Source organism: Dysidea avara, chromosome 5 (genome assembly GCF_963678975.1).
Source record: "Dysidea avara chromosome 5, odDysAvar1.4, whole genome shotgun sequence".
NCBI classification, from domain to species: domain Eukaryota; kingdom Metazoa; phylum Porifera; class Demospongiae; order Dictyoceratida; family Dysideidae; genus Dysidea; species Dysidea avara.
The window spans coordinates 34,327,413-34,350,527 of NC_089276.1; the positions used below are offsets into that span (position 1 = coordinate 34,327,413).

Sequence of the window (23,115 nt, forward strand, 5' to 3'; positions counted from 1 at the left end):
GCATAATGGGTAGATTTCAGGTCATAATCTTGAGACCATGCACTAAAGTTGCTAGCTTACAGCAGGTTGGTTTTTCTGTACAATGAAATACATCAGTATAATTCATGGATCAGTAATGATCTTGGTATACTAATTCCGTCTTGGGGCCAACTAAACATTAATACTGCCTAGCTGGAGACAAAAACTTACCATTGGTCTCAATAGCAGCTTCTCTTTTCTCCACCTTTTTAAACACACTTTCTGTAACAACATTAAACAGGCTGTAGGACCAGGTGTCCTACAGACTTTCAGCACTTGTACTGTAAAGCCTTAATAAATAAATACAGCAGCATCCAGTGAACTGGTCCCAAGATGAGTTAAAGATGGAGTCAGTATCAGATAGTAATGTTAACATAATGGTCAGAGTTTTAGGCAGAATCTCTACTACTAATAAGGTCATACATAAAAATTACTGAACAAAAAGTACAACAGTTGTGATGATTGCTCAAGTTTCAATTGTATAGTGAAGCATAGGATTGATGGCACATATATTGTACCTGACAAATTTTTAAAATGTGTATTTGTAACTCGGGAGTTTTAACTTGCAAGTAGTGGCATAATGGAGTACATAGACCTAGCTAAGTTTCAAAAAAGTGTAATATTAACTGCAATTGAAAATAGTTAAGTTATAAACAGTCTCTGGTTATACACACAGCTAGTGTACAAATTTCATAAAGATAAAAATCATTATAAAATTATTTATAAATTAAAATTTGTATATAAACACATAATTATCGTCATCTTAAGTGACTTGTTGCAATTCCTCCTATTGAACAAAACACAAATGCATGATCACCACATCTTATTATCTTACATGGGTGGTCTTCAAGGAGTCAGTTTCAGCACGTAACCTGACAGCTTCATTGAGTGCAACATTTAAATGTTGTTTCAGTTCAGTCATGTCCATCACATTAACATCACCCTGTAGGATATGAAAGGTTTACAGACGCAGTTTCCTAAGCAATTGTGTATATGAATGCAGTGAGATACTAACACAGGACACAGGCCAATGGGGAGTGAAGCAGCAACTTCGTCAATGACAATTGCAAAGTGGAGTTTGTAGCATGCCTTCAGAAATAAAAGCTTAGAGATAGATTTTTTTACTATGTTGAATCAGAGACTGTTCTATTAGAGTATCTCCATCTTGATTTACCAGGGGGAGGGTGAGGGTGACTATGTTACTTGCTATAAGATATGATCTATATGTAGTAACAAGAGTATTGGAGTTTTATAATTACCAGAGGTAGCTGCATTTCACAAAATATATTAGTCACATTCTACCTTAGTGGACAACATGTTTCCTTGTTGATGGGCTTGTTCTAGCAAGCTCAATACTTGCTGCAGTTTCTGATGTCGTTCAGCACAGTTGTGTAGTTGATCCACATGACTGTCTAGTGTAGTATTGTGGTCACTTCTATAGTACAAATATCACTCATCATACAAGTGAACTATCAATGACTTGTAACAATAAAAAAAAGTATCTCATGTTAGCAAAAAAATCTAAGCTGGCATTTAAAGCCAATAACAAACCAGAAGGATACAGAAGGGACATGCAATATTTAGCTTTGATGGATTCATCTAGAGACATTCCATAGTAGACATAAGGAACAAACATGCAATGAGAAATTTGGGAAGGTGAACACAGTTGCTCTTGTATTTTACATGTCCAAAAAATCCAGTTGCTAAATGGGTTGCATTGCACAGAAATTGTTTTAATAATTCAATACGTCATTACACTGAGGTATTAAAGCCTCACGGTTTAGTTATGTCACATTATACGATGAACTGGAAACATTACTACACACATGACAATGGAAAACAGTGATAAGACATGTCAGTCTACTGTGTGGGTGGTGATACCTCTCCTTTCATATAACATAGCATTCCAAGTAGCTTGACTTAAAATCTTGCAAGAGTGGCGTCATTGCAAGCATTGTTCTACCTGTATTCAACTGTACTGCAAAGGAAAAAGCCAGGCAACAAATGCGTTGGGTGTTCTTGAATGTTCTTTATCATTAGCCTAGCATACACTCACTAGCATGCTCACGTGGGCTTGTAAGTGGCTGCAGTACAAGTTCTTATCAAATTTCAAGTCGTTATGACTGGTGTGAATTGAAACATACTAAATCAAAATTGTGAGGTTTTCTAATATTCACTAATCACAATAAAAGCATTTTATATCTACTGATCACATGTGTCATAATAACCAGCTAGGATTGATTATATAGACCATTTAAGCCACAGTGCAATACGGACACTAAACTCTTACGTACTTTGGTGGACTTTTACTAGCATTCCTGAGTAAAGCATCAAAAGTTGATGACTGATGAACACTTCTATTCCTCAACACTGGCAACTTTTGATCATCCTTGGAAGTGCTACCACCAGTAGTACCACTGGTAGGAGCATGGGTCTTGTGTTTCCCACTCTTGACAGTACTAGCCGGCGGTGATGAACGAGTTGGTAACTTCTTAATGTGTCCCAGTGATTTCTTGGGTACTTTAGAAGAAGACAATTTTATTGATTTAATTTCGATCACTGCAGGGTTCTCATTTACTGAAGATGATGACTTGATACCATGGTCAGTAGTGAAGGGATTATCACCTGTAGCAGGTACAACGTTGTTGTTATTATTTTCATTGCTATTGACGGGGACTAGTTCATTGCTGCCAACAGAAATAGTACTGGTAGTTTGAGAAACATGATCTGTCTCATCTTTGTAGCCGACATCAGTCACCTCTGTAACACTGTCACTAAGATGTAATTTGGGGACACTTTGTGGTACACAAATTTCTTCATCTACGGCAATCTTCTTTGTGCCAGAGGTGTGTGATTTAGATGTGGTGATGGTGGGTGGGGCTGTGTATGGAAGTGGGATGGGTGGGAGGGGCAGTCTAGGACTATTGATCACAGCTCCACCCACTTGCACAGTAGGTGGTAAGTTATTCACAACCACATGATGTATGTAACTGTTCAGTTTCTTCTGAGAGTGAGGCCTGACCGTGTATTTTGATTCGTGCTTCTTCTTGAGAGAAGTGTGCCTGTAGTAGAGAGAAGAATGTATATCATCAGGTAAATTGTGATGACAACACTTGTGGATAATCAAAATTAGTTTTGATCAGAATAAAAATTAAACAATAAAAACAAAATCTTAGTAAGAAGCATGCAATAGAGATGGTTTCACTGTGCAGTTAACATAACAAGTGTAAGGAAAAATTAAAATTAGGGATTAAATGTCCACTAGTATATCTTCAGGTGTAGGTGACCTCCCTTGTTTTCTTACTTTTTATTTCTATGATCCCTAATTGAACTTAAAATTCCTACTTTTTCCTTATAACTTGTTTATTATTTTTGCAACATTATTATGACTGGAACCGCATTAGAGTGGTTGTTTTCATCTGAACGTATGCTCCAAATACCAATTACTGACATAGCAAAGTAGCCATTATGCTTCGTTTTCAACTACATGTCATTACACAGCATTGCCAATGAAGAAACACTAGGAGGACTTCCTGCAATCATTCAGTCACAACGGAAAACTCTGACGATTACCATCAAACATAGGGAAGCCATTATATGGTGCTACCACAAATCGACACCTTACACTGTCAGCATAGCTAAATGGAGGGCACAATTGAGGACACAAGTAGTCCATGAAGCATGTATTGTATGCTCTGCGGTATGCCAAAAGGTACCTGTCAGTAGGCCTGAGTCAAATATGCTCAAAAATTTTCCCTAAATGTTTTCAGGAATTTCCCAAAATTTTTACCCATACTCTTTCAGTGTTCCTATTATGCTTGCACATTATGTTCCTAAGTTATCAACATTTTTACAAACATTTTAATCAACGAGTGCTCTACTAGAGTATTTCAAATAAAGTGACTGTTCTATTAGAGAGTATTGATCTAAGGAGCTATGTATAACAGTTTGCAGTTTCCACTGACTGCTCTATTAGGGAGTATTGATCTATTTTCATGGAATTAAGCTCCATAGTTTGAAATATCCACCTAATATGCTAGCATTGTGCTGGCATAGCACTCCAGCCTATTATGCTTTTTATTATGCTGGCATATTTGACGCAGGCCTACCTGTCATGCTGAAGTGACGTCAAACAGTAACAGTTTGCAGTTTCCACTGACTGCTCTATTAGGGAGTATTGATCTATTTTCATGGAATTAAGCTCCATAGTTTGAAATATCCACCTAATATGCTAGCATTGTGCTGGCATAGCACTCCAGCCTATTATGCTTTTAATTATGCTGGCATATTTGACGCAGGCCTACCTGTCATGCTGAAGTGACGTCAAACAGTAACAGTTTGCAGTTTCCACTGACTGCTCTATTAGGGAGTATTGATCTATTTTCATGGAATTAAGCTCCATAGTTTGAAATATCCACCTAATATGCTAGCATTGTGCTGGCATAGCACTCCAGCCTATTATGCTTTTTATTATGCTGGCATATTTGACGCAGGCCTACCTGTCATGCTGAAGTGACGTCAAACAGTAAAAAAAAAGCCAGTAGCCTTAGCTGTTATTGAGTTATGCTTGTCTGAAGGTATGAAAATTCCACTAAAATTAAAAAAAAAAAATTTTTTTGGAAGTGTTTCAGGTCGTACTGAAGGCACCTTTGGGCTTGGTTATATCTAGCCAATACCACACTTGAGATGCCATGAAGGTATTGTGAGGCAGTTTTAGGTGGCCAGATAATCCTATACCTTCATGATCCCTAATATACAGTACTATTGTACTGTATGATATGTGATTGTTCCATTGAAAATTGTCCTCTCAATTGTGCAAAGGGCATACAGTAAATACACACATATAGTAAATGTAATGGAAACATACGTTTTATGTAGCCCTTGTGTTTGGTGATCGGGAAGAGTCTTTCTCTGAGAAGGTTGTGAGGTTCTCAGTAATCTCAAAGCAGATCTGTTTAAAATGAAAAAATAGTTACAAGTACTACTTTACTTTATATATATATGTGACTGGTTCTGGGAAAACCAGTCTTATCGAGATTTGATTTTTCACCAAGAACACAAAGCTAACTATCAAATTTCATAATCTAAATCAGCTATACTTCAGTGATCTGGTTTTGCTGGCTACTTTTCCCAAGCCCTGTGGTGATCCGTACGAGTGGTCTAGCACCTTGATGGAGCTCTGGCCAGCTTGGGTATGGCTTTGTGTGGCTGTACAGCTTTGTGGTGTTGAAGAAAGACCTGTACTGTAAGTGCCCTTTCATTTTAGCCAGTTTTGAGACCTGAATGACTCATAACTTGGCCTAATTCATCCCTACGCCTTCTTCTTTAGTTTTTCAAAACAGTCTCTTGCCTGCCTCCAGCCCCCTCCACCTACCCCTTTTGAAGCTCGCCTGGTAGAATCAACATTTAGTTTAAAAGCTATCTAAAGTGGCAGGAAACTTAAGTGTTGGCTACTTCTACTATGGATGTCTTGAAGGTAAGAAATAGGTGTAAAACGTGTGAAAATTTGGTACATGTAACTTCTACCATTGGCAAGCTACAACACATTGGAAACTTAAAACTGGCAATTCTTGATACTTTTAAATAGGCGATAAGACTGGTTTTCCCAGACTGGGTCACATATATATTTATTACTATACAATGGAAGGAAACAACAGGGAAAGAAGAACTTGACTGTTATATGTAAATACATACATAGTACTGTACATAGTATGTATATTGTGACCAATACTATTAATATTCAAATATGATTTTCCTATTCTTCCTTCCCTAGTCAAAAAATATTGTATAGAAATCCACTTAGTAAAGGTTGACAGGTTCCACTGTACTAGATACACATGTACATACATATAGAGCTCACATTGGGGCACTAGAATTCAGTTTGGATGAGGCTGGAGGTAGTCTGATATTCTTCTCTTGTTCTAGTAACTCCTTCATGATCAACTGAGCTGCTAACTGCTCCCTATAACACAAGCCATACATTATTAGAGGGATGAGTCTACCTCACATTACAGGCAATCACACACATGTATATACAGTGCTATACACCCTACAATTACACGTAATAAATACCTTAGAACCGTCATGAAGTATCCATATTAGAGAGGTCCTTTGGTTTAGGGATGTATATGTATTTCAAATGGTATCAAGGGACCAGTATCAAACTGTCCGGGGTGTTAAGGGATCATAATACGTATATGCAAATCTTACATCTCTGTTATTATACTAACTTCTTACATACGTAGTTACCCATGCAGGGTTCTTGTAAATCTCACCAGTCATATACCCACTAACACATGTAGAAGTCACACAGTTATATTCTTACTGTTGTAGTCTAGCTTTTAACTTCAAGTAAGATGACTCGTATCTTCTCTTAGCAGCACAGTATGCCCTCCATTGCTGTTGGATTAGTGTGGCTGCATGATGACGGACTCTTTCCCGAACTCTTCGCAGCTTAGCAGCTCTGGTCTTTGATATCCACAACTTGTAGCATCTTAAAATCACATGTGCAGCCCACGTGCGAGCAGCAGCTTGCCTTGTCTGATTGCAACATAGAAAGAATACTATAAAGCTAAAGCTACCTTGTACATACGTATGTATATTTACAGTAGTAAGGCTTTACAGAATAAGTGCTAAAGGTCTGTAGGACACCTCTATATACAGACTACAAGACTGTTACAAAATAACTAGCGCACCACACAATATAGGAATCACCATACTGTACATTATAATTATATACCTTTTTCTTATAAGCTCTCCAGCCAGTTTGTATGCATATGGCTGACATGTAAAATTTCCCACCTCCAGAAGGTGCATGATGCTGATTCAGCAGTTCTTCACAAGCAGTCTGGTTATGTAGCATAGCCAGGTCGAGTGGTGTGCACCTGAGTAGGATGAATCTGATAAAATATACAACAGAAGTGCATACACTTAACAAATGGCAAGTACGTACAACAAGTCTCATTGCTGCAATAGTAAAGTAGGGTGAGTAGCTAGGGGCATTAGATAATCTACCGCATTACCACACAGGCACATAAGCCATTATCACAAATACGTACTTACCCTTCCCTGGTGCCATCTCTACTTGTTACAGATGCTCCTTGTTGTAACAACATACTAACACAAGAGCTGTGTCCATTCAGAGCAGCAAGATGGAGTAGGGTGCGGTCATCAGTACCCCTAGTCAGGTCGACTGCTACTCCACTAGCCAATAATACTGACAGTGTATCTGCATGACCATGTATAGCTGCCAAATGAGCAGGACTGAAAAAAGAGAATATGAGATATACTGAGTTTAGTACATGCAACATTTCCATAGAGGAATTTGCTATTAACATCCTATGTGCTAAATAAGGCAAGCACACTCTGACACTGTACAGTACAACTGGTTTCATCTATGCCTAAGCAAATGACTCGAATGAGATATATTACATTCTTGAAGTAGGTGTACCAGTACAATACGAACACCCTGACAGAACACCTTCAAGCTATGTAGTTATGACAGGGCATATACTATAGTACTGACTACATATATACAGTATGTGCCTTCACCTGTTTAATTCCTTCTTCTCCACCAACATCTTGTCAGCACCATGATCAATGAGTAATTGGACCGTCTGAGTATGCCCTCGTGAGGAGGCAAGATGTAAACTAGTCCTGGAAGGGTAATTAATATCATGTGTAATGATGTGTGCTTTACTGTGTACAACCTTAAGGTGTATTCTAGGTACAGAATACTTATCAACATGCTGAACATGTTGCAAGCTTACATTAACATTGTTACACCAATCTACCATGTGGTTTGCATGCAGAACATAAATCTGTTTAAATTTCAAATAGCAAAAACTGCCATTTGGTTCAATTCTCAATAACACATATCTTTCTTCTTCCATCACCTTACAGATCAAAAAATAGCTATAATGAAACCATACATAGAATCCACAAGATGTAATACCATTGACAGATAAGGTGACAGTCTTTGAACCTGTCTATATTCAAAGCATTCATTTCTTTTAATCCTGTCATAAGAGTCTCCAACAAAACTTAAATTCTTAAAACACCAACTACCTATTGGAGATACTGTCAGTTGTTAATACTATGGATTTCAGGAGGGTCCACTTTTCTAGTGAAGTCAAAGTATACAATAAAGAGGAAGATGACTTGAGTAAGTTACTAGAGACAGAGTCAACAACAGGATCACAACAGGATCACAGTGAAGATGGTAGTGAACAGACAGATATTCAAGAAGGACAGAAAGATGACATAAAGACAGTGATACAAAGTGACACTCAGAAAAGAGTAAGGTTTGCCAGTCAAGTTCAGTATCATGAGATCACGTCAGATTATGAAAAACAAACGAAACAGAAATATTTTGCTGGTTCACAATGGAAACAGTACCATGAAGTAAGCAGAGATATAAAGGAGCTGTCAGGACTACATGTACTAGATGATGACAAGGTGTTGGAGGATGCATTAGAATCAATAACAGGAAAACTAGAACAACAAATGAAATACCTCGCCACCTGGTCATTCCAGATGAGCTCCCAAGCAAATTCATCACCAGGATTGGCACATGTCACTATTACAAATACAGATGAAAATGAAGAGGTTACAGGAGACACTGAGCAACCAATTACACAGAAAGGTATTCAGCATATACATCCCTGCAGAACAGTAGATAGAAAGAAACTATTTCAAGAAATGGCAACAACTGATGCACAAAGAGCAGTGCTCTCTGCAACAGAGGCTAACAGCATGGCTCATATAATGGCAGAACATGAAATAGTTCATAAAGAAATGGATACACTTGCACAAGAAGCAGTACAGAACCATTGGTGGGTAGCCAAACAGTTTACTAATGATGACGCAGCAGCTACTCACCTGATACAAAGTATTAAAAGGAAAGCTGAAGATGAGAACAAAAAGTGGTCAGAAGTGGCAAAGAAGGTGGGACAAAACAAAGCAGATGAGTTGAGAGCTCGAGTGGATGAAATTGATAGCAGTGCTTCAAGATGGAGGAAAGAAAGGCAAAAACGATTAGACTTGGCTACAAAACTTATGGCTGCTGTTGATAAAGAGAAATCAATTAAGGTACGAACTCAAATGGTGGGGCAAAGACCAGACCTTTCACGAGAGGTGATAATAGTTGAAGCAGCCAAGATAGTATCTGGTATAAAGAGGATGTTACCACACTATGATGCTGAACAAGTGTTGGATGAACAGCAACATTATCTCACCACTAAAATGAGCCAGCAGCAGGCCAGTGAAGCAATACAAGAAGTCTATAGAACATTAAATGAAGAGAACTACAATCACAATAAAGCCTTGTAACACTTGAATGTAATATAGCAGTAAAGAGGCCTTGTGTAACCAGGTGGTACTGCACAGATTTAATATTGAAGACTACTAATCAGGCACCTTGCATTAATCTGAGACCCTGCATGGTGTTTTACTTTATGCTGTAATGCTGTATACCCCTAACTACTAAATGGAAAATTATTTGGGATTGGCCATAATTTGAGGAAAATACGTAGTCTATTTTTCCCCCATACCAACAGAGACCACTAGCTGTTATGTTCTCCGTTTCATGTTCTATGCATCTGAAGACAAATGGAAATGAAAAAAAATTGCTTCACAGTGGTGCTGTCAGCTAGGGCAGATGGCACAAAGTTGAAGCCTTCTGTAGTTTTTAAGGGTAAAGGTATCAGGTTGAACTCCATAATTACAACCACGGCAAAATCATCGTGTGGATTAATGGACTCCATCCCCAGGTACAGTTACTCTCCTATTACTGGTGTTCATACTGTTTTTTAACACATGGTGGTCTCAAACTACACTGCTAATTTTATGGTACACCCTGTATACTGTGTCAGCTTCACAAGAGTCATCAGCTGCCATTGTACAGCATATTGGTACAACGGATGCCTATCACTGCCTGGCACTTTGGTGGCTAGAATACCATATTATCTATTGCAAATTCCAACTGTAAACATAATCATACCTTATGGAGTGATCATTACTGAGACTATGAACAAACAAACAAACTGAACAACTATTTTAGCTTACTTATAAAATTATGCATTAACAGTGTGGGGGGAAATAATATGCAATGGTGTATAGCTACATGTACTGTATTAGTATAGACACCTGTCTGGATAGACACCTGGCATTTATATTCCACTCGTGAACCAGCTGAAAAATCTTGTTGCTCCTTGTAGCAGCTGCTGTTGACATAGATATGACAAGTCACAGGTTTCAGTAGTTGTAGTAAGCCTTGTTCAACAAATTAAGCTATTGTAATCTCGTACTACTCCTTATATTAGGTAGCGCCCCCTTGACCTTCATTCAGGACATGGCGTTTATTTGAGCCCGGCTTTATATATACAGTATATATGTCCGTACCGTTAGTTAATCATTCCAGTAATACAATGAGAAAAGACCATCTGATATAGGAATGTGTAGAGACATTCAAAGAACTAACAAAACACTTTAACTGTTAATGCAGTGCTAATCACAACTATGCTATACAGTAATTATTGTTTACATGAAGTTCATGAGAATTAACAAGGCAAGTGTAAAATTGCAAGAAGTTTTGTCACCAGCAGCTAGTCTACCAGCAGCTAGTCTACCAGCAGCTAGTCTACCAGCAGCATAACATAACATTGGAACTACAAGATGGCAGAGGCTGCAGCACTAACAGTGATCAGAGAAAAAGACACTGATACACCCAAACAATGGATAACAAGAGCAAAGATTTTATTATCTGTAAGAAAACTGACATCAGACAAGTTAGATATTGAAGATGAAGGCAACCGTGATTTGACGAAAAAAGAGCAGAGCAAGCTGGACTATATGCATGTCAAAGATATCATCAGCAAGTTAAGGCAAAAAGAAAAGGTGCGATCTTTATTTGTGAAAGCACTGGACAAGAAAAGCCCACACTCAAAAAATAAACAAGAGTGTTATGGTTCCCTTATTAGCGATGACCCAGAAGTGATCGTGCTGTGCAGCATGCTGGATGAAGCTCATTTACAAGCTATCATGGACTTGCGCTTGGAGAAGAAACTGCCCAAAACAGATACAGAGCAGCCATCACTTCCATTGGCATTGAAAAAATATTACCGTAAAATATTGGACACCGAGTACAGATTGACATTACTGTATTATCAAAACCATGGACAGGTTGACACCAAAACAATCATGGCTAATCTCGTTGAGGATAGAAAGAAGATATTAGAGTTTATCGGTGGTGAAGAAGTAGCTGATAGGCTTGTCAAGAAGCGTCAAGCTAAGCTACAACAGAGGAAGGAACAGATACAACAATATATAAAACAGTTACAAGGAAAATGTCCCAAAACTGTCTGTTTCCTAGACGAGTTGAATGCAGCAACTAAGGAGACAGTACTAGAAGAGCTGAAGTTAGAAATCAAAGCTGATATTGAAGAAGTTGTGGATGAGAAATACCAGGGACAAATATATGAAAGTCTCCTAAATCAAATAATAGCCAACCAAATAGTCGAAGAATTAGAATGCAGGTTATTGCTACGACCCTCCACTAACATAGAAGAATGGCTGGAGAGCAAATGGAAAGATCTTGTTGAGAGGAAGGGAACACAAAAGGCAACAGAAGTCACAGAGATTGTGCAACGAACACTTAAGGAAGATGACAGCTTGGCAAAAGATTAAAATAATACAATCAAGTAATTATCACATTTGTCTAATTAATGAACTTGATAATTTACTCCATTAACATGTACACTTACCACATTAAACAGGATGTTATGACATATAGCTTGATGATACTAACAGAAATACAGAACTTCTACAATGCCTTCACAATATAGAAAAACATGGGTTTAACCCTTAAACCTGCAAATAACTTTTGGGAAATGCGTGTTTACACAATATGGGCACACATGGGGATGCAAGGTGGGATAACCAAATTTTTATCCTACAAGCATTAACAACACATTGATTAAAAGTCTGTTCACTGGGCTACTAGGAGAAATAAACACTGTAACTACAGCGGCTTACTTGTTATGAAGCAATGAACAACAACAATTCGTGTTTCCGTGTTTTGAAATTCTTGGCCAATATGGCCTGACGGAAATTTTAATGGTGCAGCAAACAGAACTTGTTGCAAGTTGATAGGAGCAACCGACATCTAGTTATGGATCATTTTACAAAGGTATATAACGGGTTTGCATGTTTACTTACTGAATTTACACGGATAGTTTTTGGCCTCACTGTTTAGTGTTAGGGAAAACCCTTGGTTATCATTTTAATCCTTGTTACATTACAAGTAGAATGATGTAAATTGCATAGAGTTACAGTGCTTTGTGCAAGGCATACATATTTGAGCCAGTTTTCTGGATTATATGCGGGTTTTAAAGGTTGAAAACTTTTAGAACATAAAATAAAATTAAATACAGACAGGAAAGGATTATTGAAAAATCTTTTCAAACTACTAGTTCACTGGTTAGTTAACTTAATGCCTTGTGAATTGGCTACACTGTTGAGCATTTAATACAAGCAACACACATGGGTAGATAACACACAAGTGCACAATCAAAGGCAGCTCTTAAGTTCTTGTAGGGATACACCACAAAGGGGTACAAAGGTTTTTCCTTTACTTTGTGTCTATTGTAGTAATACTTCACAGAATTTGACAGTTTGGCGGCTCACATCTCTTTGAGCTTGCCATCTCATGAATCTAAAGTGCCCACCTCACCAAGCAACAGACTTAATATTTGACACTTAACCTGCACTTAGGTACAATAGACACTACAACTTAGCATGGAACAAATGGAAGAAGATGATGTATGGAAAGAGATAGTCAGGAGATGGTATAAGAAGAAAGAGGAACACTCAAATGCCATCAGAAAGTTAGCAGCCAGAAAGGATGATCTAAAATCTTGTTTAAAAGAACTACAGACAAAGATGTCCACTTCAGGCTACAATATAGCAATAACCAAACCACAACACATTCCCAGCAAATACCAGAATACACCACTACCAGCTACAAGCACATCCACAAAGGCAGCAGCATCAAGAGAAAAAAGATTCACAGCGTCTTTCAAGAGAATATTGGCCTACACAATTGATCAAGTAGAGATATTCTTCAGAGATGATCTCAAGAGTGATGACGTGTCACTTTTGCTTGACAGAATAGACTATCTGGAAATGAGGTTGACACACTTACTACAAGCATTTCAAGATGACTAAACTTGCTAAGTAGTTCATTACTTGATTCATAATCAGCTGTTCTTGAATATAACACATACACTGCATTACACTACAAACACTACAGATAATCAGCAAACGTCTCATTAGGCATATTGTACATCTGTAATACAGTAGAGTCTTCAAGATGGTGCTAGACCCATGTACATGGTGTCATAGCAGCCAGTAAGTGAAAGTAAAATTCGTACGAACAGTTTATCATTATTATTATACCTTTACAGTGACCAGTACGATACAGACAAACAGTACGATACAGACATACAGTATTGCTGTATTCAGGGTTCCACATGCGTATTTCTGGTGTAAACTTTTCTAACCCACAGCATGCCACAAATTTGGTCACAAAAGCATCATGTTTTATTTATTCCTGATACATCTCAATGCAAGAAGAGGCATAATTGTATATTGCCAAATGTTGTGCCAAATATCATTGGAAGTGCCTAGGCCTGCTGAAAAAAAATGGTGGTAATTTCAGCTTCTTAGGCCTTGGACAAAGGAGTTATGGGTCCGTTTATAATAAAGGGCACACATTGAGAGTGTTTTTGGCAATATAGCTTGGATAATAAAGGGTTAATAGAAAATGTGGGGCTAGATTGTCAAGATGTCACATTTAGGAATATTGTACATGACTACATTTACAAGAACATTATCAACTAACTCATCTGAGTCAGTCAGGTAATCAACTGTAGCTCCCTTGCTGAGTAGCAACCCCACAACATCACTGTGTCCATAGTAACTAGCATGATGTAATGGTGTGTAGCTATAGTTACTACAACAGTTCACCTAATAGCACACACGGGATATAATTTCATACCAATTATCATCAACATCACTTACTATTGCTCCATTATCCAGGAACACTTCACATAACTCCTTACTACCAACTCGAGCTGCTACGTGGATGGGTTGCAATCCTACAATCCAATCTGATTGGCTAGTTTGAACATGGGAACTGTCTGATTGGTCTAAATGAACATCCACACCCTTTTCTACCAGTTGTTTGGCCAGTTCAGTTCGGAGAAATGCAGCAGCCCAAAGTAACACTGAGAAGCACATGTCATCAACTGCACTGACATCAACACCCTGTACAATAGACAGTCTAGTGTTATATCCTCTGTATAACTGGAAATTAGACCCCTGTATCTATATTGCATGTTTATATAGAACCATCTTCCAACATACAGTACACTAAGAGCCAGTTTGCCTTGTTGGGTCCAAAGAAATGAAATAGCAGAGTTATTTAATGTCTAGTAGAGCACAATAACTATTCTGTGTATGTACAGTAAAATAACACAGAAGTGACAGAAATATCAATGGAGAACCATCTTTACAGCAAGCAAAGCAAAGCAAAAAAAAAATAATAATAATAGCAGAGGATGGTTTCGATCCATCGACCTCTGGGTTATGGGCCCAGCACGCTCCCACTGCGCCACTCTGCTACTGTTATGAAACAGTACAGTATATAACAGTTAAATACGTAGATTTATCCTAACAACAAGAAATGTTTTACAATGCCATTCAATGCTCAGACCAGATAGCTCTACAAAATATCAATATGCCACAGACACTAGTGACAATAGAGCAGTACACTGGTCCAATAATTAATTATTTTATATTATTTAACTTTAGCTGTACAGTAAATTTGACTAATTTTCATCCGTCAACCTGCTCCACATGCTGATTCACCAAACTTAAGTTGTGTCAAAGTTTTGTTGTTTATGGTATAGCATAGAGCATAGTGTACCTTGCTGACTAGCAGATCTATGACATCACTGTTGCCATGGGTAACAGCATAGTGCAGTAATGTAAGGCCAGCATCATCACAAGACACAACAAGATGATGTGTATCCTTGTGTTCCATTAAGAACCTAACACATGTAACCTGAGTGAAGAGTAGCATACATTGTTAATAACATCGTTGTATAGTACAATGCAGGTTTTTGCCATTGAATTTGTCACCTTTGCAGTGTATGTAGTAGGGCTGGGACGAATATTGAAATTTACCTTCGAATATTTGCTAACAAAATGTTCGAACATTCGAAGCTTTGGTGTTAGCTTTCAAGTTACAGGTCTTCTTGTATTTACGCACATCCTTCTAAAGTTTTACCTTTCTAAACCTATTTAATAAGTTTGTAAACATTTGGAAAGTGCATAGCAGCAGTACTGAATGACGCGATCGATCAATTTCAAATGGGCGTGTCCGCTATACTGTAATCAGGCATAGGTAAACGCCAAGTAATGGCTAAAGCACATATTCCATGCATTATCTATCACTTTATACGGTGTTTTAAGGCTGCAACTATGGTGAAATTGACAAACATCCTGACTGCCTGGCAGACTCCTGTAAGCGTTCAAGTGTTAATCAGATGGCTGCAGGTTCAATTTAAACAGGCTGTAGGACCAGGTGTCCTACAGACCTTTGAAGACTTGTGCTGTAAAGCCTTAATCAATAAATTACCGAATTTAATACAAATTCTATTGCAAAATAATTGACGATTCTATCACAAACAGGACAAAGTCATGAATTCAATAGCAAAAACCTGTAAAACCAGGGACCTCCATTATATGTACCAGTTACAAAAGTGTAGTGTACTCTTCTAATAAATCATACACACGCACTCTAATATGTGACACATACCCAACAGCAAATACTCTAATAGAACAGCTACTCCTGACGTTCAGATTAACTTACTTGAGCTTGAAAATAACTGAAGTCCTACTATATGTATATAACACCAGGCCATCACAATAGAGTAACCATGCCACATACATACACATATGATACATGTAGATGACACCCTGTTATCTTCTGATTGTTCTATTAGAGTAATTATCAGTGTTTTACAGAACATGTTTACATTACAGTGAAATGTCACATTGTGACCACCTTATAATCTACTCTTATTACATACGTTAGCTGTCAATACATTTAATCCCTTATTATAGAACTTTGCGTGGGCGAGATCAAAGGGAAAAGTGTACTGTAAATTTCATAAAGGACACTTTCAGCCGACCAACAGTGCTTCATCAACCACAAAGAGTGCTTTATTCGTTCAATAAAGCACTCTTTGTGGGCAATAAAGTACAGTTGCCCACATGCTCTAGTGCAGGCTAATAGCCTGCGGGGCTCAAGCCAGTACGACTAATCACCCAAGCCGGTGAAGGCTGATAGCATCGCCGCGTTGAGTGATCAATCACCCTAGCCAATATGAGTTCTACCACTGGATTGCTTTTATAGACATACCTAAATGCTTTGATAATGGGTAACGTTGCTGTTACGTTTATTAATGTAAACGGACAAGTCCTGGAGATATCATGGAAATATTTCACCATGTGACTCACAATAGAATCGATTGTGGATTGCAAGCAAAACCTGCCAAAATACGAAATGAACGTCTACCATGCCAAACTATGGTGAAATACACATGAGTTACTTTGTTAAACTATTTTGTGTGCGTTCAGGCTGCTAATAATCCGTGCAACGTGTTTTAAATACGAGTCTTAGGGTATGGTGAAGCTACACGACTAGAAATCATTTAAAGCATAGCCTTGCTCGTGTTTTATTTTTCATATAGCACTCGCAGCTATGTTTTAACATATACGTAAAGCCTTCAAACTGTTAGCGATTTCATTTGATGCAGTAAGTTATGGCAAACATTTAGGTGAAGAAATTGTAAACATATTCTTAACATTAGCACATCATTATTCTAGTACAAACACTTTCAGGAGACAACACATGAGAAAAGGGAAACATGGCAGACAATAAGCCCACGGCTCCCATTTAACTTAACGACATTATGATATTATTACCATCTCAACAATGTCGTTGATCTGAATCCTATGAATAAACCACTAAATTGGGGGTTCATTGTGTAAAAGTCAAAGTTGTGTGCATAATCAAATGTACTAATTGTGGGTGTGGCAGCAATGATGGTAGGGATTTCCCTTGAACACTTACATCAGATGACATCACTGCCCAGTGCAGACAGGTCATCCGGGACTTGTCCCGCAAACACACATCTGCTCCTCTCTTCATTAGCAACTGTAAGACATCCACCGACCCCTACACAATAACCCCATGTGACAGGGGACAACAGGCACTGTATATATACATACTGAAAACAACATTATTTCTAACAAGTAGCAAAATGTAAAACTAAAAGTTTAAGTAGACTAGTAAGAATCAGGTACTGTATGTTTTATTAGAGCAGTTAGCATTGACTGTATTTCGCTACTTGTTATAGGTGACTGGCTGTGATAACTCTTTGTGTTTGCTCATTCTTTGATTTCTTCTCTGGTAACTGAGGAGTGGAATGGCACTTAAGTAATCATGTAGTCCAGGATTAATGGACATATGGCTCCTACGAACACCGTGTTTCACTGTTTACTGAAGTGATTTTTAAAGTAATAAAACACTCATAAATTTTATGCAGCACATGTTTAATTTACCCAGAGAAAAATTTAAGAATTTTTCGAAGATGGCGGGTTTTCACTAAGCTGGTCAATACATGTAGAATGTGTTTGTATGTTACATTACTTACAGTAGCTGCAGCATGATGTAGAGCAGTCCTTCCCCAGTGATCTGTTAGTGATAACGGTAGAGCAGAGTATGAGGTGACCACCTTAACACACTTGACAACCTGAAGTAGGTGGTGAAATATGCAGTAAGACACTCTTCAATGATGGAATCCGTGGTTATTCAACTACCTCTATAACCTTACTGGGACCCTTGAGAAAATCTGAGGCTTACAAATCGATCACTTCACATGATACCACATAACAATATAAAAAGTACACACAATAAACAGACAATTGAAAGTGTTAGTGAAACAACTCCTAATGATTGTGTACACCAGACCATGTGTGTACACAACAGATTAGTATTAGTGACAACAAACATCATGTACAGTATCCAGGTGGTGTTGGTCACCAGCATGTGTGACAGAGTCAACACAGTGATATTGGGCTTTACATTGCTGTGCGTGTGTGCGTGCATGCGTGTGTGTGTGTGTACCATCTGTAACGTTGCATGTGTACGCATGCATGATGTAGTGTGTTAGTTGTGTGTGTGTGTGTGCAGTGCACCACGTGTGTGTGGTGTGCATTTAATTTTCACCAGTGTACAAACTATCCTTATTCAATGCGTCCATGAGCTCCATTGTTGAGCCTGAGCAGGGTGTCAAGAATATCCTTTTCAGAAGTAAAATATTGAGCCTCACTTGTGATTACTGTCAGGCTGTCACATGTATCACATACATATATATCATTAGACCCAAAGTTTGCAAAATTTGTTTTCAGTACTTTTAAACAAAATACTGTAGTTTAAATTCCCCAAGTGTACCAACACACAAAATCATGTGCTCCCAACAGAATCACCACAACTTATCATCAGTGACATCATCAGTCACACACACTAACACATTCCATACAAGGGCAAATAGAAATCAAAACTTCCACTTCCTTATTAAGAAGTTTAACATGCACATATAGACCTCAAAACATCAATTAGGTCCCTCCCTAAACTATTAGTTAGTGTGGGAAGCATTTCTACTCACAAGTTTCTGAAGCAGAAAATTTAAATATACATACTTACCAAAATACATTACAAAACATTACTGAAGCAATAGTGCTATACCTTACTCCAGGCAGCATAATGTAGCACTGATAGCCCCTGGGCATCAACATGTTGAATCAAGCTATGTGATTGGATGTATCGTAGCAACACTTTCAAACAGTCAGCCCCACCCATCAGGGCTGCTAGCATCAGAGGGCTTACACCAGTGGGTGGGTGCTGCACTAGTACCACTCCCTCTGTGGTGGTGGCCTACAATTAGGAACATATTAGTCTCAAATTAAAGCACATGTGACTACATTTACAACACTGAATTAATGTTGTAGACCAAGCAACAAAATTTGAACATGCCACACAACAAAGTATACAGCCTGGAGCACTATTACCGTGATTGTGTATATTGCATTTGAATTAGCTGGCATTGGTAACCATATACACACATATACACTATACAAACTGCCCATAACAATCACATGTAGTATAATTGAGTGACACTTGAACACATGACTTGTAGTGGAATGTTAAACTATTATACTTTGTTAATCTGACCAGACTAATATCTTATTTAAAGCATGATGAAGCCATATGACTTGTGTCACACACAGAAATTAATATAGCAACCATGAGTGGAAACAAAGTCATGTATTGTCAGACCACGAGAAACGATTAGTAAAATTGAATTTGTGCACATAAGAATACACCAGTATGCACTACAGTGTGTATATGATAGAACTGTGGAACTGGACAGAATACCATAACCAGTTACCGTCAGTTATCTGAATAAAATAAGATTTCCTGTAATATTTATACTGTATCTATATATATCCTTAAAATACGCAGTTTGTTAGTATAGTTTGACAGATATTGTACGTACTGTAGTTATTATACTGTAGTGCCCAAAGTAATAGGCAATAGCAGAATCCTACCACAAGTATGATATCAATGTTAAAGCAAAGCTAATATCTTACGAGATCAGTTATTCGGTTATGCAAAAAATACTGAATGACTAGTCCACTTAATCAGTTTACATTTTATAGCACTACATGTACATGTACTGATGTGTGTATGTGCACACTAAGATGAGCGTTAACTGGTAGAAATTTAGACATGAACTTTGTTCCCTATTAAAGTTCAGAGTTGGTAAGAAGCCTGCCAAACAGCGCATGACTGTGCACACACGCACTCACACACGCACATGCACACACACAGCATAAGAATTTGGCACATGGTTATACCTACTTGGTGGAACACTAGAGTCCACCAGTGCACTATGAAGGCACAAGATTCAGTGTGGACAATTCCACCTGCTAGTACCCCACAGGAGGCTGTACCATGTCTCACTGGTGAATGTGAAGAGTCTGCCCATGGAAAAATTCCCAGTCCCTGTTAATACATACTACATCATGCATGCACTCAAACACACACACAGACGCACACAGACACAGACACAGACACACAGACACACACACAGAGACACACACACACAGACACACACAGACACAGAGAGACACACACACACACACCTGATGTTGACAAAAACTCGACACAATCTCAGCTCCTTGCATTACTCCATAATGCAATGAAGTAAACCCCTATAGGAATGTATGAGTGAAATACATGTGTGACCCGCTGAGCAAAAACCTGACTTGCTTGCATAATTCTGTTTTAGAGATTAATACCATTGAAATACATTAGGTAAATGTGCGTGCTACATTAATAATTTTACGTAACATTTTAATCACTTCAGTAAACAGTGAAGGAAGACTCGAATCGAATAATCTGATATAGCAGTGGATTCGCCTCTTAATGGAGAGAAGGAATATCTTTGTTTTGTTTCTGTACCATGGAGCAAACGTGAGTTACGTGTGTTTGTTTACGTTGCGGTAAAACGTAACTTTATTGTTGCCTTTTTTAAGCTTGAACAGCCTGATAGCATGGATGTAATTAAGTCGAAAATTATACCTTGATGAATGCCCCAGTTCAAGGTGAATAGAATGGCACAAGTCCCAACTCTGTAACCCATTGCACTCGATAGTTATGATTGATTAATGAGTGCCTGTAATTTTTTTCTGTACAATCACTGTACAAATCCTCTTGCTGTCTATTGCTATAACTCCAAAACCACTTACCAGAAATGGCTGAAACTTTAACAGTTTTTTCCCCTCTAGACAACAAAGATGTCATAAAATGAAATCCAAGAAAAATTCTAACAAGTCAGGTTTTCACTCAGCAAGTCACATATATACAAAGTACACACCCCCTTCTGATTTCTTGTACAACACATGACCTTTCAGTGATTCAGTGATTATTGATTCAGCACACAAATTGTTACTAAATTAGAACAATTTCTTGCATAGGATCAAAACTATGACACGAAAACAAGTATAGCTAGCAATATGCCATCATGTAATGAACAAAACTGAAACCATTGGAGTGCTGCATGGGTACATGGCTTTATCCAGGACTGTGATAAAAAGTCACCTAGCTTGTTTCAGTAAATTAGTATGTTTGTACACAATCATTAATGGTAGCTTAACCATGCTGTTTAGCCAGTGCAAGGGTGTTCTTTGTGATACATACGTACATACCTACTAATGCATACATGTAATGGAACTGCATAATGTGGACACCCTAAATTGGGGCCAAACAATAACCCCCTGATTATCAACGAGTTCCACTATAAGTGAATTTGATTACAAAGGACAACAAGGGTTAACCCCAACATTATTAATTCATGATGGACAGCCTTATAACAACTGTACCTGATTGTCTCTCTTATTCACATCAGCATTCTTCTTCACTAGATGTTTCACACTAGTCTTCACTCCTCCAATTGATGCCCAGTGTAGGGCTGTATACCCTGTAGTGGTGATATGGTGAATAGCACTATGAACCACGCTGTAGGAGTATGGTTAGCATGGGTATGAAGCAAATAATGCAACCATGCATGATTATGTCATGTCAATATGGTAAAGAAAAATAACCTCCTTTAGTACCCATCCATCATTTTAACACTAGTATATATAGTTACACATAGAAATTCACAGGACTATCAGGAAAACCACAGGCCTTGTACAAAATAATATTTCACTATAAATATAATCAAACACAGGATGAGGTTGACATGTATTCATTACATGAATTTTGAGAAAAACATTAATTTCTGGCCACACACTATATCAGCTATGTAAGTATAACTATCCAAGATTTAGTACCAGTGTCTTTATCTTGCCAGTTAACATCTGCTCCAGTAATGATTAACATCTCCATACATGCAACACTGCCACTGAGTGCAGCAAGACTAAGTGGTGACATGTTCACCCCACCCCCTGGGGGGTGAGGAAGACACATGTTCAAATCATCTGGCTTATCAGGTGAAGTCAACACTGTCCGAAGTGCCTCTTGGTTGCCAGTAATGGCAGCATGATAGAGATGTTCTTCTAATCCATTCTATAATAGTGAGTTTATGTACATGTTAAAATGATTATAAAAGTATCCAAGACCGTGCACCCTTAAAATGAGGACAACCCTCTAACAAGGCCACGTTGCTGTTGTCCCAGTAATACATACATTTAAGGGAGGTTGTATGTTCATGCAAACAACACAGACAAACTCACCTGCCCTACTTGTGAAGATCGCACAATGACCAACTTTGAGCTGCTAGCCTTAGCTCTACCAAGTGACTTCACAATAGAGTAAGTCATTCAATACATAATACTGTTATTGCTTACCGAAGTAGACCGCTGTTTTGTTGTGGCTGAACTAGGCTCAACAGCAAATAGTTCATTGTTCAACAATGTGGACGTCTTGTCAGATGCAGGGGCAGTGACTGTCTGAAGGTATTCCAAAACACCCAACCCAACTGGTTTGGTGACTGTCAATGTACACTCTGAGCCACAATGCCCACCCTAGGAATTCCAAACATGTTAACAATTGAATGACAAGGAGTGTCACTTGTAAAATGATACACTTTAATAACCCATCTCCTATTTTACACTGTGGCGGTGTATGTAATTGGTTAATTCAAACATTCAAATCACTAATAAAAACATGGGACACAATGATGTAGTACGCCCTTGCATGCCTTGTGAGGCCATAATCTCATTAACAACGAAGTATATAATTCACCTGGTTTAGGACGTGTCGTAAACAGCTTAGAGGATAGTCAAAGTAGTGGATTTCTTCGGGCGACGAAAGAAAAGCGAATTTCTTGTTTCTGTCCAACCGCGCCTCCTGCATTACAAGGGAAGTCCTACAATGTTAATTGTATCACGTTTCTATGG

General features: G+C 38.2%; 1 protein-coding gene and 1 non-coding gene across 3 annotated transcripts; both read right to left on the reverse strand.

Annotated features, from left to right (window-relative positions):
* Nucleotides 1-635: 635 nt before the first annotated feature.
* LOC136256833 (inversin-like) lies at nucleotides 636-23,113 on the reverse strand. 2 transcript variants are annotated; one of them, XM_066049877.1, is made up of 23 exons: nucleotides 22,961-23,113; nucleotides 22,564-22,740; nucleotides 22,450-22,515; nucleotides 22,048-22,282; nucleotides 21,595-21,692; nucleotides 20,356-20,424; nucleotides 20,072-20,215; nucleotides 18,896-19,084; nucleotides 17,802-17,900; nucleotides 17,219-17,323; nucleotides 15,005-15,142; nucleotides 14,098-14,343; nucleotides 13,919-14,043; nucleotides 7,570-7,674; nucleotides 7,081-7,281; nucleotides 6,758-6,902; nucleotides 6,344-6,558; nucleotides 5,879-5,980; nucleotides 4,886-4,969; nucleotides 2,313-3,080; nucleotides 1,321-1,453; nucleotides 854-961; nucleotides 636-805 (listed from the first exon to the last, which is right to left on the reverse strand). In XM_066049877.1, exons 1-23 carry the CDS (start codon nucleotides 23,069-23,071, stop codon nucleotides 782-784), a joined length of 3,687 nt encoding a protein of 1,228 aa, XP_065905949.1. In that variant the 5' UTR covers nucleotides 23,072-23,113; the 3' UTR covers nucleotides 636-781. The 2 variants fall into 2 exon arrangements, with proteins under 2 accessions (XP_065905949.1, XP_065905950.1); XM_066049878.1 differs by lacking the exon at nucleotides 20,072-20,215.
* Nucleotides 14,628-14,699, reverse strand: Trnam-cau (transfer RNA methionine (anticodon CAU)). Its single transcript has one exon. It is a non-coding gene; the product is annotated as a tRNA-Met (tRNA).
* Nucleotides 23,114-23,115: the final 2 nt, after the last annotated feature.